The following is a 16,777-nucleotide window of genomic DNA, read 5'->3' as shown; positions in this document are numbered from 1 at the left end:
AACAGCACCGAAACACCCCAAAAACAACCCAAAAACACTCACAGATTGTAACACACACAAATAACAGCACCGAAACACCCCCAAAACAACCCAAAACCACTCACAGATTGTAACACACACACAAATAACAACACTGAAACACCCCAAAAACACCCCCAAAACACTCACAGATTGTAACACACACAAATAACAGCACCGAAACACCCCCAAAACACCCCCAAAACACTCACAGATTGTAACACACACAAATAACAGCACCGAAACACCCCCAAAACAACCCAAAACCACTCACAGATTGTAACACACACACAAATAACAACACTGAAACACCCCAAAAACACCCCCAAAACACTCACAGATTGTAACACACACAAATAACAGCACCGAAACACCCCCAAAACACCCCCAAAACACTCACAGATTGTAACACACACAAATAACAGCACCGAAACACCCCCAAAACAACCCAAAACCACTCACAGATTGTAACAAACACACACACACACACAAATAACAGCACCCAAACACCCAAAAACAACCCAAAACCACTCACAGATTGTAACAAACACACAAACACAGAACAGCATCACAACACCCCAAAAACCTCTTCAGAGACTGCAATACACGCAACCCCCAAACCGCAAAAAAAAGCATTAAAAAGAAAATAATCCCATCAAAAATTCACTAGTTAGAAAAAAACACTACAGTGATAAGGAAAGACCAAACAATGACCAGAAGACAAAAATAAAAAAATTACACCTCAATATGTCAAAAATAACTTACAGATAAAAATCACAAAAAAATAAAAATACATCATCATCAAAAAAAAAAAAAAAAAAAAGCCAAAATCACACTAAAAAAAAATCTGAAAAATCATGGAATGTTAGGGGGTTGGAAGGGACCCTAAAGTCCATCCAGTTCCACTCCTTGCCATGGGCAGGGACACCTTCCACTATCCCAGGCTGCTCCAAGCCCTGTTCAACCTGGCCTTGCACACCTGCAGGGATCCAGGGGCAGCCACAGCTCTGTGTACCCTGTGCCAGGCTCTCAGCACCCTCACAGGGAATTGGATCTAAATTTCCCCTCTTTCTATTTGTATCCATTGCTCCTTGGCCTACCACTACAGTTCCTGACAATAGAGAGATAATATCAATACAGTCACAGTTAATATTAATACAGTTATATAGTTAATTATTAATATACAGTCCTTGTGTTAATAATTCATACACAGTTGTTATTAGTACTTCTGGTATGAACCTTCCAGCTGTAATGTCCCAAACTGTGGTTTGCATCAAACAGTGCTATTGATTTAAATCCCAGTGCCCACTTCTATGGATATTCACTGTTAATTCTTTGAAGAGAGCAGCTAGGCTGGGATAAACATACCTACCTTATAAAAAGCATTAAATAACGTTAATTAATCATAATATAGTAATAAGTTACTGCTCAAGCAGCCACTACAGCTGGGATCTGGAACAAAATCTAAAGATCCAGGAAAAGACTGTCACAATGGGTTATTGGGAATACAGATTCCAAATATGTGTTTAATAAATTCACTTCATCACAAAAATCCAAGGTTTGCTTGCCATTCCAAATTGATTATTTATATTCTTTTAAATCAAATTTAAGAAAAAAATCATGGACTAAATTAGTCAAATGGGCATCACTGCAAATGCTACGCATACTCCCAGCACTGCCAACAAAAGAAACTCTATTGATCAGTTCATTTCACATGCTCCTTAAAATATCAGACTCAAACTAGTAAATCCTCAAGTCGGCAGGCTAAAGATTTTAACTTATTTTTAAAATCTTCCTCATTGTTTCTCCATTTCCTGAAGCATTTTACCCAAAACCAAGAAAAATTTAAACGCCTTAACTTTAATTCCCCTCTTTCAGCGCTTGATGAACATGGGGCTGGTGGAGACCAGATCCTATTTTCAGTCATTACAACAGAGCAAAGGGTCCTCAGACTATTATTTCCAGTCTGAAGCCAAAGGGTAATTCTATATCAAGAAGAAAAGTAGGATTTCTTTCTTCTACAGCCCATTTTTGAGTGGGTCTCACAGCACATGATGAAGGTGACAATTATCATCATACCCCAGACACTGGAACAACAAGAGGTGCAAGATCCCAACAACTAAGAGAAGAGTAAGTTACAACATAAGCACAGCCTATGGCTTGGTTTCCTTGAGTTCCAGAGGCCTGATAGGATAAATAGTGGCAAAGTTATTTGCATGGCCTTGGAGCTGGTGAGCAGCAAGGAATGCAGCAGAGTTGTCGGATGCAAAAAAACCCCCTTATCATCTAAAAAATGTACAAAGCCAGCCCAAAGATCTCAATGAGGTTTCAGGCAATGCAAACACAGGGTGGTAATCAGCACATAATTTTTTGGCTGCATGGCTGGAGCTAACGTTCAACTTGATGAATTTAGTTTTATTGTGACTGCTCTAGAATCTAAATTAAACCCTCTAACCTGGTACTTCTAAAATGAGATGCAGCAGCAGCTTCTAAACCAGACAATTAAAGCTGCTCCCTCAACAGCAATATGTGAGAAGGACTATGCTGAGCAAGTGCCACTTGTACCACCACTCTTCCTCGTGACACCCTCTAGTAACAATTCCAAAACGCAGCCTCCTCCAAACTATTCCCTACAGATCCCTGGTGTAGCAGTGTCAGGCTGGGACAGCTAAAAAAGGTATGAATTTTGGGAAGCCTCATTAGGTTCATAATTCCCACGCACTTTTTTGTGCTTTTTGTTTTAACTGCAACATTTAAGTGTCCTTAATCTGAGTATTTTCTTTTCAAAAGGCTTACAGTAAGTTCAAAATTTGTTATTTTCAAGAGTAATTTCCTAACAATTTACTAACCTAACTTTAGAGGTTCCAGCACACATTGCCTAAAAATCCCCTAACTGTGCATGTTCAAGTACTCTGTGTCTTATACAGACTGAGGTGGGCATTTGCCTGCCTGACCTCATCAGAGTATCTGTTTTTCACCACAGAAACTGCATTTTACTGTGATATTGTGCTTCTGCACCTGGGTGTGGCCTCATCTCACCAAACAAAACCAAAGTGAACAGTCTGACATTTACTTGTGTGAATCTTCCACACTCTATAAACCAACATTATGTTGCTCTCTCCTGTGTAACAGGGAGGAGGATCTTGAGGTATCATAAACCTGTTGGGCAAAACAGTCTTCCACAAGCAAATTAATTTCATTTTAATCAGGACAGTTTCACAGCCAAGCTCCTTCAGAAGACTTTTCGAAATTGAGTTTTCACTGTATTTTACTGTTTCTAGAATTCAAGTTTTGTCCTGTGTGCAGAAGAACAACACTACACAGCAAGCTCCTCTCATAAGCAGAGGCAGGAAGAGCTGAAACTGCATCATGAGTTTAAGCTGTTCCCCTGCAACACCACAGATCTCACACAGGCATCCCGGGGAAAGCAGATGCAAAGCAGCTTACAAATACCCTCATCCCTTTAGGAAAGATGAAGAGAAGATGGAAAACATTTGCTTGTGCTCACTCACAAGTTCTATTCTATTCCATGACTATTCATTGAGAGCAGGGAACAGGGAAGTTAAAGCTCTACAGTTCTGAGGTGCCTGTACACCAAGCAAATTTGGACTTTGTTATCTCAGCAGCAAGGCTTGGAAATCAGCCTGTTTAACTTACAAATTTTAAACCTACAAAAAGCTGAAGGAAACCTTGGGAAAAATAAGACTCCATGACTATACTTTCAATGACTCAAAGTAAAGCAGAACAAAATTACACACAAGCCACTTGAATTCTCCTTTGGGGGTAAATAAAACTTATGCTGTTTATTTGTCAGCAAGTGGAATTTCCCCTAAATTTATGAATTATGATAAAGATCAGGAAAGTACTATGTGTTCATATCTGGGCTGGTAAATTGACTGCAGGTTTGAACTGGCAGTGTAGAGATCCTAATACTATATGCAAAAGACAAGGACGTGTAAAGATGTTCTTTATTACATGTCTTCTTTTGTCTCAGTTAGCAGTAAGGTGTGGCCATGATAAAATTCATCATAAGTCTGAAGAGACAATAGCCAAAGGAACAAAAGTCTATTCCAGTGCTGAGACAAGGTATTTGTTATTCTGTCAGCAGTGCTCAGCCTCTTTTAGCAGTACAGCTGTTTTCTAAAGTGCAATATCATCCATCAAATAAACAAATTTTAAATATATGAATCCTTGTCTCTGTCAGGACTGAAACTTCTGCAGAAAAGATTTAATGAGAAATTTAAAATGTCAGAGTGACTCCAAAAGCACACATGTATTAACAAGCTAGTGGGACTGTGGGCAAAGGCAGAGGAAATCCAAGATAAAGTGTATAGAGAAATCAAGGCTGGCTACAGTCACACTGGGAGCCTGCCTCTGTGAATAAACACTGCTGAGAAGTCAGCAGTCTGGCTGGCAATAGTGAACCTCTACTTGAATGCCATTACAAAGTTCAGAAAATGTTTAAAACGTTTCTTCAACCTAGCCTGAGCGACTTAAAATATAACATTTACCTACTGCAGCATAAACTTCTAAACTTCATGGGATCAACTCACTCTTTTATTAAGCAAATACCAATTACTTACAGATATTGTTGGCCTCACAAGGAAATGGAAGGAACAGCAATAGTGCAAAAACAAAACTGCATATACCTCAAACACCCAAAAGTATTAAAAAAAACCAAAAAACTAAGTCAAGCTACACACACTTACTGCTAGGAGGTCTTGATCAGGGATTCAAGAACTAGAGCCACAATATTCTTAAGCAAACACACTGCACCATTATAGTTAAATAATTTTTTTCTTGATTTGGGAGATAAAATGCTCCAGGAATTACACCCTTTTCCCTGCCTCCCCCCTCACTCCCTGAACAAAACCAAAATGGTATAAAACCTTGAGAAATAGCTTCATGGAGCTACCCATGAAAGTGTCTTGACAGCCAAACTTTGTCAAACAATGCACAGACTATAAAAATAACTGATTACTGCAAAAACATCCTCAGCAGAAAGAATCTTGGTATCTACAAAAACAGAAAAATGTTTCTTTCATACACTCTGCAGTTTTTCCTTCTAGCTTGTATCAAATTCAGTGCTACAGCAAATCATTACCCAGTAAGACAGACTTAGTGCTGATAAATCCTGTAGTTTAACAGCAAACCTAATGTCAATTGTATTGGCAGAGAAGAATTTATACCAATGATGTGTAGCATTTGCAGTGTCTCCAATATGTTTCATAAAATGTTTCGAACTGTTTAATATTAAGAAAAAAAATTTTCTAATAAGGCAGAATAAAAAGAATCAATACTAAGGATAAGAAAGCAGCATCTGTTTAGACAGTGATACCTTCAAACTCTTGTAGTAAATGGTCCTGTTGATCTCCAGAGGAAAGAGGTTCTGTTCCTTCCCTGAGCGGGCCCAGTTTATGTAGCGCAGCCAGTTGCCCTTCTCTGGGTCGGTGGCATCCACACACATCCAGCCCAGGTTGGGGTAATACACCTGTGAGAGAGGCAGCAGACAGACAGAGGGACACCTGCTCACACCACAGCACTGCAGCACTGCATTGCACACCTACACAAAGCACTCAGTGCCACCCAGGGCCAGGGACAGCACCAAGGGCACGCCAGAGCCAGGGCTGGGCTGGGGCAGGGCTGCTGCTCTTCTGCAATCTTTTGGAGAAACTGCTACACTTGGAAAAAAAAACCACTCACAGAATTCACAGAATTCACAGAATTCACAGAATCACTGGGCTGGAAGAGACCTTCAAGATCATTGAGTCCAACCCATGCCCTAACACCTCCACTAGACCATGGCACCAAGTGCCATATCCAGTCTTTTTTGCATATCCAACTCATGGCCTGCAATCCCATCTCTGAAGGCTCTGGGCTCAAAAGCCAGAATCTTTAAAACCGTTTACACTTTCTTTTCAGTTTGGCAAGCCTGATACTCTAGATTTTGCACTTAGTAAATTGACTGATTTTAAGATATGAAGGCCACAGAGCTTTATTTTTACCATCTGATGAACTGGAAAAAGTAACTATATAGAGGCTAGAAGTATTTGCTTTATTTGGAAAGATATGGGAAAGCATACTTTATATTTAATCTTTCTTTAGTATATAAAAGAACATTTTAACCTTTCAGAAATCTTGTGATCACATTAGATAACTGACCATATCAATACATTTCTGCATGTTTCAAGATGCTGTATAAATTCTTTGGTTTTTGTTCTTGGGGGAAAGGCTGACACTTACTCCTGATTTACAGTTCAAGACAACTTGCAGTAAAGCAAGAAGGGGACTGACAACTTCACTATTTTCTGATGACAGGTGACTCTGCTTCTCTTTCAAGATGTTATGCATCATCTTCTTATAATCCAAGTTAGATGCCCATAAGAAGAGCCATCAGTGGGTATTTTTCCTTTTCTGTTTTTCTAGAAGTCAAAAAATCTACAGTGTTGTAGCTTTCTATTTTCTGATACTTTACAAGTAATTCCAAGGCTTTTCAAACTGTTCTCCAATTTCAATCGTACATACACTTCTGCAGCAGTTTAGAAAATACCCTAATTAATAAATTCAATCCTTTTTGTGCTAATACTGTTGATTTAATGAAATAGAATTTTATTAATAAAAGTGAATTTTATCAATTTTATCAACCATCTTAGTTTCTTTCAAAGTAAACAGAAAACATCTCAGTTACTTAAACTATTCCAGCATAGATTTCATCAGCTGACTTTTGAAAGAATGTTCACCAGCACACCCAGCCCTTGCAATATGAAAGCATAAACAGTGTCCCAGGTGAGACTACAAAAGCAATTCTTTTGGTTAAAATGGAAGAGAAGAGCCAAAGAATGCTGTGGGAGAGCTAAAAAGATATGGAATGTATGTCTAAATGTAATTACTGATTACTTTCATATCTATAGATATAGATATAACCCTATTATGTTTTTATACTACTCTATTATGGGTTTTCCACAAACTGAAATACTTTATTGCTTTTCTAGTTTAAACAATATAACAGTCTAATTTACAGAATATTGTTTAAAGGCCTTGTGAACTGTGAGAAAGAAAATAGCTCCAACTCCTCTCCCTAACATAGTGACTTTAAGTGATTCCTGTACCCACAATAAAACCCACTCAGCACAGCTGTGCCAGTCATTCTGAACCAGCATTTCAGACACTTCTTCTCATTTTCCCAACTGTGGTTTTTTATCAGTAGAAAAGGAAAATATGTTCTCTCCTCAGACACCAGAGGCATATACTGACACAACTCATCTTTTTCACAATGAGCCTCTGGTTTAACAGTTCAAAATCATTAAAATTGACTGGAGATGCCAGTTTTAGAAGCTTTATTTTTTATTCAGATTAATTTGACTAAAGAAGCAGATGGAACACTTGTGGGAAAGGTTGTTCCCCAAGTAGAGTGTCCATATACTGAACTGCTCCTACACAGAACCATCCTTCAACAAACCATATTTTCTAGCAGTTCAGATTCTGGACTGGTTTCAGGTATCAGCATATGGGACCAACTGTTGCAGTATCATTTTAGCTGCTTTTTTTTCTAACTCTAAAATCACTATTAAAGCAACACACAATTAGTCTGGAATCTAAAAAGAGTTCCCATTATCATCTACACTGCAAATCAGGAAACTCTGAAACAGCTGGCTTGCAACTATCATTTCTCAACACAAACTGAAAAAATATCCACTGTGAACATTCAGCATCCAGCACTGAGAAACACAATTGTAAGGTCAATAATTTACTTGACTGATTCAATCTCAGCAAATGTTCCTGTAACAGATCAAAACTGGAGATACCTTATGCAGTGGAGTTTGTGATAGCATGAGCTCACTGCAACACACATTTACACATGAAAACTGTATTGCTTTTCTAAAGGGTAATTTGCAATTATGGGAATGTCCTAGATCAATTCCTCTGATAGAGGTTGACTAAGCTCTGTGCATGTTTTTAGTGTTTTAGGGAGTTCCATTTTTGCAGGCAAGAGGACAGAAGGATGGATGACCATTATCAGAGTCAGCCTTATAATCCATATTCCAGAACATTCTATGCCACATTCCTCCACCCCTCCCCTCCTTGACTATTCATTTTGCTAAAACCCTATCCTGTTTTTGTCTTCAGAAAGACTGAAAAAGTCTTTGGAGTGGTAAATGAACTGCCTTAAGGACACTGTAGATGGGATTCAGCTCCAGATTATGACATTAACTTTTGAAATCTCTGGTCTCCTGACTACCAGTGGAGCTTCCAGAGCTGTTCAGCTGCCCAGACAGCACTTGCTTCAAGGCAAGCCCAGTACAAGAAATACTGCAACACTTGAGAACTCTTACAAAAACCCCAAAAACTGGTTTTCAAAGAGCTAAATGAGCAGGAGTGATGTGGCTTCCTTAAGAAATTCCATATCTTCCCAATTTCCCTAATTTCATAAGAAGTTGACAGCACTCAGTTGCACTCGGGGTTCAAGCCAACAAAGCAAAGATCAGCAACAAACTCTTAAGGGCAGCTGTGATCCACACACAGCAATTTCAAACAATGTCAATGGTTTATAAAGCTTTTAATTCAGAATTGTTGTTCTATCCAAGTGTCTATAAACAACCTTTAGTAATGCAATGGAAGGGAATTACCTTACATCAAGTTTATTTCTAAAATATCTTTAAAAAGTAAAGGCTAAATACAAAATATTCACCAGATAACAGGCACATTTTTCCATTTACAAGCTCTTTCTTACCTCCCACATGTACACATTGCTCTTAACTTGAGATCTTTTTTTCTTGTCACCAACAAATGGTCCAAACTTCTTGCCTTTCAAAATTGACTTTGTTGCCCAGACACCTGAGGAGACATGTATCAGGAGTTAAAACCAATCTAAGTTATTCCAAGCAAATCCTCTACTCAAAATTCATATTCTTAAGATCATTACATGTGTCTGTCTTGGACTGGGGAGCTGTCCACTCTTTCCAAGAGGAATTATTTCAGACAAATACACCAGACATCATCTCTACCCAGCACAGGGGGGCACCAGGCTTTCATTGCAACTCCAATTCATGTGAGCTGCTGTAAAAATCTTGGTTCTCTTTTCACAGCTGCAGCACTCACCGAGCCGACTCTTGTCAACAGCTGATGGGAAGAGCCTCACATCCTCAGGAAGGCCCCTAAGCACGTGCTCAGGAACATCATCCAAGGTCTCCACAGCAACAGGGGAGTCAGTTGTGTTCTACAAGTCAAAGAGCCACCACCATTAACAGGCAGCAACAACTACACAACAGGTGATCAACCCACATGAACTTCAAAACCTTCTGGCTTGCAATTCAAGTAAAATTTCCAAACTCACCACACTGAGGATAATTTGACATACATTAGCAATCATTTATTTCCCTTTGACTACCAGGCATACTCAACCTAATCAGTCCCCCAAAACCAATCTAAAATAGTTTCTTATCTTGCCTTATGTGACAAAGTGCCCCTTGTGAGACAGACTAAAAAGTAACTTCAGGAGAAAACCAAACTCAAAGTTCCAAAAAAGTGCACACAGTTAAAAAATCTGAACAGCTACTTGCTCTGCTGATTGAAGTGAGCCTGTTGCAGTAAATTAACCACTCCAATGCAGACAGAGAACTTGCACTTGGGATACACCATCCACTCTGCCACAGCCTAGCAGGATGCTCTGCCTGGAATGGGGTAAGACAATGCCCTATTTGCAAACCTATCAGTGAATGGAGGGGGTGGGGTTGCTGCTTTTGGGGTTGAATCGTGCTGAAACCAGGCAGACTCTGCCAATCCCAAAGTTAAACTTCCTGAGTGTGAGGAGAAGATGTGGCAGAGCTGACAAAACACCTGATAAAGGAACAGAGAATGATACTACTGATAACCAGCCTGAAGCTGCTGAGCTGGCACAGCTGCCTGCCACTGTCCCAGGCTGCTCCAAGCCCCAGTGTCCAACCTGGCCTCGGACACTTCCAGGGATGCAGGGGCAGCCACAGCTGCTCTGGGCACTCTTGCCATGGCCTCCCAACCCTCACAGACAAGTCCTTCCCTACAGCCAATCTAAACCTACTCTCCATTCCTCCTTGTCCTGTCACTACAGTTCTTGGTGATTAAAGTAAGTGCACGTCAAGTTTACTGCTCTGCAACAAGAGAATAAAAGGGTTTTAACAGCAATTATTTTAGTGTCATAAATGTTACCCACATTTCTTACATCAAGAAGCAGCTCAGAACTTTAGCCAGCAGCTTATAATTAATACAAGAAGTTTTAAGGTATTTTTACATTGAAGTTTGATAGGCAATATAAATCTAATAAATTATTTACTGTCCAGCAAGTGATTAGTTCCATTTTATGGAGCCTCCAAGGTTCAATATTATTCTTATAATATTTCCATAGTATGACTACTCACACTTGTCATAAAACAACCTGCTCCCTATTACCCACGTATAATTAACAAAACACTATTTCTGACAGAAATTACTAGAATTTCAAAGTTACAAGAATGCAAAGTTTCCTATAAAATCTGTTCACATTTGGAAAGAACTGTGTTTGGTGAAAACTAAGCCTTTATTGAACCACATGCCCTAAAATAACTCCCTGCCTTCTGATATGGAACTCTAATAATTCTTCTCAGGAACAAACACTGCTGGTAATGGCAGGAACAACTCTAACATTAAGGATGTTATATTTGACCTCTGAACCCATTTTTAGGAAGAGGTTAAACTGAGAAAGTTTTCCAAATGAACTTTATTTTTTTGGAAATTACTCTGGCTTTTACCTATAACCATAAAGCAGAGAAACAACTGTAGATTTCACATACTTAATAAACTACTGAGTAATACTCAGAGTACTTTCCAGTGAGTACTTCTGAAATATGCTGAAAGGTTACTGGAAGTATATTTTAAAATGCGTCTAAATACGCCACCAAATTTAGTTTTCTTTTCTCTCTGAAGCAAAACAGATAAAATTTCTCAGTCCTTGTTCCGCAGCACCCAGTCTTTGTCAGGGTGCTGCTAGAGCAATCATTCACTACAACTGAAAACCCAATTTGCTGAGTGGAGTTAAAAGAACAAGTCTTCTGCCAGTTTTAATTGCAACAAGGATGAAAATTATAAAACTGGAGTCAGAGCGAGGTTATTCTAGTGCTGCCTTCATAAGCCTTAACAGTTGCACAGAGAGCTCCCAGAGAACTATTTGTAGGGGAGAAAGACCCCCAAATTGCAAATCATAGAAGGGAAAGAATGCCAGAAATCCCTCCCCATCCAAGAGCACAGACACCAGGGGAAAATACTTATTCATTCGTTAGAATAGCTGAACAGCTATTCAAAGCAGAGCAAAGCCTTATTTCGCTCTTCTGACAACCCGAAAGGAAAAATATTGATGAAAGCAGCCTGATTTTCAGACATCTGTTTGCCTTGAACTGATAGGCAAGAAGCCATGTCTCAGCTGAAAAAGAAACATGCTCTTCTCAGCATATCAAAGAAACCTAAATTTCTACCCAGTACATTACCCCAGGATTTCATCCAGGGAGAAACAAGCCTATTTTTCCCAGTGGTTTCTGACAATTTATATACAGAAATAGAAGAGGGTGGCTGACAGCTCTCAGAATGGTGCACTTCCAGTTTCAAGATAAAAGCAGGATGGTTTTTTGGCTGAGTTTCATTTGGGGGTTTGGTTTCTTTGGAGTGATGCCTGGAAAGGCTGACCTGGAACTCGACAGAGCAAAAGGAATAAAATAGGTATTTATTGAAAGGATACACCTTGGGCAGTGCAAGAGCCTGGCCAGGGCTACACCCAAATCAAATCCAAGATAGATCCCAGTCACGAGTTTTTACACTTTTCTAAGTTTTGGTTCATCTACATACTGGGGTCAATTGTGCCCCCTGACTTGCCCCCTTCCTTTAGCCACTGTTGATGTTTTTGGGTAATGGCTGTCCTTTATTCTCTAGCTGGGAAGGGACTGCTCTGTCTAACCACTTTGTGAAGAGAACTTACTAACACCTAATATGAAATTTCAGAATTACACACCAAGCAGCAGAGAATATAAAAAAAAATTAAAGCTAAAATCCAAGGCATCAGGAGAGTGCTGGTTTTGGTTTGGTGTTTTGATGAGCAGTTAAAAATCTCAAATCCCAGCCTTGGAAATAAATTTTAATTGATCAAAAGAGACTCACCTGATTCAGACCAAAGTGTACAGCACTGTAATACATCTTTGATTTTCCTGGTATATTCTTTAATAGTCACACCTTTTAACTGTAAATATTCCCAAACTTCTCTACCATTTAGGAAGTGCATTTGTATGGAGTAGTACACAATCAGAAATTTATTGTGCATCTACCTACATAAATCAGAGACTAGCAGGACATTCAGAGAACACAATACTCAGACTCATCCAACATTTGTCATATTAATGGATTTCACAAGTACTAGAAAACTGGATATGGCCTTTAAACAACAATACATTACACACCTCAAATGAATGATAATAAGCAAGCAAATTCAAAACAGTAAAATAAACAATTTAGTTCAGTCAAATCAGTGCAAGCTCTTATTATTTGCAATTTAGATGCAGCTACTTGAAACGCTTTCCAGATCACAACTTGTCCCCAAGCAATGTCTGTCTACCAAAAAGAAATAATATATTTCAATCACTTTTCTACCAAGATTTAACAATCACATTTAAATTTATTCTTCTGTTTACAAAACTCACTTCTTGATAAGGGTTGTGCACCTGTGTGTCCCACAGCCAACTTTTGCATTTATCTGAAGCCTTAACACAGTATTTTTCACTCCTTCCAAGACTGCAGTTTTGAATACAAAAGCACCTAAAGCTTATTTCACTTTTCAGCTTCTTACTCTGAAGTTCATCAGAAAATTACATTCTAGCATTTAAATCAGTGGCTTTAGACTTTAAATGAAGTGACTTTAGAACAATGCCAAAGGATCATTTGAGGGCTGAAGTGGTGCCTAAACTGAAACAATCTTTTCCTGTTTGCATAATTGTACTTATGAACCAAGCACAGATTAGTCTATAATGTTACAAACAGGATTTAAGCAGAGTAGAAAAGGCACCTGCAACAAGATATTTCCAGGCAATAAAAGATTAGAGTGAAAAGGAAATAAACCACCCTGAACAGTGCATTGAAGGAGAGCCAACCAGCTAGTGTCATGTTAGGGTGGAAACAGGATTAGGATAAATGAGAAGAGAAAGGAAAGGATGTCACTGAAGAGGGAGGAAGGGAGGAGATGGCAGAGAAGTTAAAAGAGGTGGCTGAGGAAGGGTAGCTGTGCCAGCTAGCACAGAAAAGCAGACAGGTCTCTCCTTGTCCAGGCACCTTACCTGGCTACTCCTCTTTGCCACAACTTCACACAATTTGTGTGCTTGAAAATGAAAGATGTATTTGAAGTATTTGAAACAATAATTGAAAAATTCAGAAGGAATGGGGGGAGGAAGTTCCAGTACAAGTGCAGGTGTTCTTTGTTCCTGTGCTCCTCAGCACTTCTTCAGTAACTGCCCATGCTGTTTACCCAGGAGAACCCAAATTCCTCCCACTCTGTCTTACTGCAGTCTGAGATAATGCTACCAATCAAACCCCATGTTTCCTTGGGGTTTTTAAAATTAATTATTCAGCTATTCTGATGAACTAATTTACACATTAGAGGAAGATCTCCTTTCAAAAGAGGACATACTGCCTATCCTGAGACGGCAATATTCCAAGAAACCCAAAAACATGAACTCCAAAAACAGATGGTTTTTGGTTTTTTTATTTCTTCAAAAAGAAGGCCAAAGAATTTAAGAAAAGGTTTTCCTTCACTTCTTCAAGATTTCTGTGGGACAAACCACAAACCAAACCAGTCTTTTCATAAAAACCAAATCAACAGCAGCCCAGTTAGTTTCATGGTCACCAAAGTCACACGAAAAGCAGAGACACGCAGAATGAAAGAAATATGAGAACAAACAACTTGAAAGATGTTTGGCATCAAGCAAAAACATTTCTTATACAGACCTGGCACTACAACTTGTCAACAGTGAATGAAATGACAAGGGCACTGCAAGAAAAAAACACCACAGGGTTGATGCTAAATACACAATATGAATGGTCAGCAAACAATTAAAAGCCATATGGGCTCCACGTGCTTTGGAAACCAAAGGTGAAAGCCAGAAACACCAAGGAGGACCCTAAGATGTTGTAAGAAGTCCCTGAGGAAGGGACTCATCTCACCCTTTAACTGTAACATGACACACATCACAGCATGGCATAAATGAGATCAGCAGTTCCCATAAGAAAAATGAGGACTTCTGATACAGCACAGAAATCTGACTTAATTCTAGAAACAAATCGTGGTTGTTATAGATGGGTCATGTGACTGATTGGCTCGATGAAACCTGAAGTTTCTTTTCCTTTTTCCATTGTCCTCACTCACATCAACAGACGCTGTATTATGACTCATCCAAAAATCAAATTTGACTTAAGAGAGGCATGAGTGGATCATCAAAATAGAAAATGAGGGTTAATTGTTTGAGCCAAATGACTTGTAGAAAAAGAAAAGGGGGGTTTGTTAGAAATAGGTAATGTGACAGATTGGCTCTCACAATTAAGGGATGAATATTGTGTGTATGTTAAGAGCAGTTTGATGGATGCACAGTTATGTTGTTGTGGCTCGTTGTCTATAGACCCTCTGTTCTCCCCATAGTCCCTCCCCCCTCGGTGTTGCTGCCACCAGACATCCTTGGTTATGAAAGACTCGTGGAGGGAGGGGTGCACACCTGCCCCTTGCACAGCATGGAAAAGCTTGTCGCTGGGGGGGCACGGTGTGACAACACCTGGTCTCCAGTCAAGCTGCAAGAAAGTGATCCCCACTAATAAATGGCAAATAAGAACCGAGTGACAGACTTTGGGAAGGGGTGGGGTTGGCTGATGCAACCCCAGAGGTCTGAAAGGCAGAGCAGCCATTCTGTAGGCGAGCACGCGGCAGTCGGTCACACGCTCCCGACGCCGTCTTTTTCCTCATTCCGTCCTTGGGTGAATTTGTTAAGGTTTAATAAACCTTGGAAATTTTACACGTGAGCGTTGTTTCTCACAGGGTGTGGGAACACAACACAGGACACGTGGACACACACTTGGGAAGGAAGCAGTCAATAGTAACAACTACAGATTAGGATCTACACTTTCCAGAGTTTTAGCAGAATCCAAACTGTATTGGAATGACTAATAAGGCAGGATTATTCCTCAAGCAGACAGAGCAACAGGATGCTGGCTTCATGCCACTGAATGCATCAAAATAAATTTTTCAGGTGAAAAAATTTCAATTCTCAATAGAAATTTTAAAGCAACAGTTAACCCTGCTCCCCAAAACAGACTATTAGTGCTTAAAAGTGTGCTAATGCAAATGTAATTTCTATTTCATATATATAATTAGTCTATAGATATAAGTATGTTCTTTCACAATACATATTTCAACATTCTGATAGAGATTATATTTTGTTTTTTGCCTTTTTAATATGTACAAATATATTGAAGACTTTTTACTTTAAATCAGAGGAAAAAAGCAACAGTAAACATCCCACAACCCACTCCATGCTGTAATTACTTATGCATATACCTCTATGACTTCACAAAAAACACACTTCAGCAAATGCCAACTGTACTCAGGCCTGCTGCTGATCAAATAAAGATAATAAAAGCACACATTAGCGACAGACATTGAAGTCTACAAAGCATTTTATACAACTGTGTACTGTGGTTTCTGACTCATAAAGCTTCTGTTCACGGCTGACTTTTTCAGTACAGTAAAAATGACTTTCCTGCAGTGTGACATCTTCTGGTCACATTCCCATGCCAAAGTGGCTTGGTAAGATCAGCCAGAGAGTCGAGGACTTGTGAGAAAAATTTGAGGCAACACATACTTTTTCTAGATCTCTGAGTAACACAGCTGTGTGTGACAGACAAACTGATGGACAATTCCTACTTGGATAAACACACCCAGAATAAAATGCTGCACAGTTGGTGCTGATTAGAACAACACCCTCCAGTCAGGATACTCATGACTGCACACAGCAAAGTGCTGCTCCACAAAGGAAATGGGATTTCCACTTGCTTCTAGGAGAAACACTTCAGATTTCACAAGTGTGACATTTCCCAATCAATCAATTTATGGCAGATTGTTTACTGCACATTTGAAAAAGGAATGTGATTATAAAAGGATTTTTAAAAACTGAAGTCTTCAATTTTCAAACCATTTTTATAAGGAACTGAATTATTATGTACAGCTTCAGGAGGAAACAGAATTTTCTGGAGCAGCGTTCTTAGAAGAGGTGCCAGGAGTAATAACTTAAACTAAAGTAAGGGCTCCTAAAGGGAATTCACAAAAACCTCGAATCCATGAAATGACAGACATCTCACAAGCATACATGCTGTAAAATGGATAATTATGAATTTAATGAGGCCAAAGATTTTAAAGAACATTTTTTAGTGGATGATTTAATTTTCTTATTAATAATTAACTGTTCTAAGCATTTTGATAAAGTCTTACAATTCTACTCACCTGATTCATTTTGAATTCCTGTTGTGTTCTGAAAAGAGACAACAAAGAAACTCCTTTGATTACATGAACCCTAAAAAGAAAAACAGACAATTGTAATACAAACCTATGTACAAATTTACATTGAACTGAAAGTACACACAGAGCTGTAGTTTCTCTTCCTGAATTTTCTGTAGAAAAGGAGCATTTTGCTTTAGAAAAAAATCTGCTCCAAGATAGTTTTTGCTATTA

General features: G+C 39.0%; 1 protein-coding gene across 1 annotated transcript in view; it reads right to left on the bottom strand.

Moving 5' to 3' along the window:
- Positions 1-16,558, bottom strand: part of PRDM2 (PR/SET domain 2) — a 45,093-nt gene extending 28,535 nt beyond the window's left edge. Inside the window, exons 1-4 of the mRNA XM_062507503.1 lie at positions 16,550-16,558; positions 9,118-9,235; positions 8,750-8,853; positions 5,357-5,509 (exon numbers count right to left, since the gene is read on the bottom strand). Coding sequence (XP_062363487.1) covers positions 5,357-5,509; positions 8,750-8,853; positions 9,118-9,235; positions 16,550-16,558 — 384 coding nt within the window. The remainder of the gene's footprint in view (positions 1-5,356; positions 5,510-8,749; positions 8,854-9,117; positions 9,236-16,549) is intronic.
- Positions 16,559-16,777: the final 219 nt, after the last annotated feature.

The sequence above is a fragment of the Cinclus cinclus genome, chromosome 23, assembly GCF_963662255.1.
Source record: "Cinclus cinclus chromosome 23, bCinCin1.1, whole genome shotgun sequence".
NCBI classification, from domain to species: domain Eukaryota; kingdom Metazoa; phylum Chordata; class Aves; order Passeriformes; family Cinclidae; genus Cinclus; species Cinclus cinclus.
The sequence above is the reverse complement of the archived record's forward strand: the minus strand, read 5'-3'. Positions and strand labels throughout refer to the sequence as shown.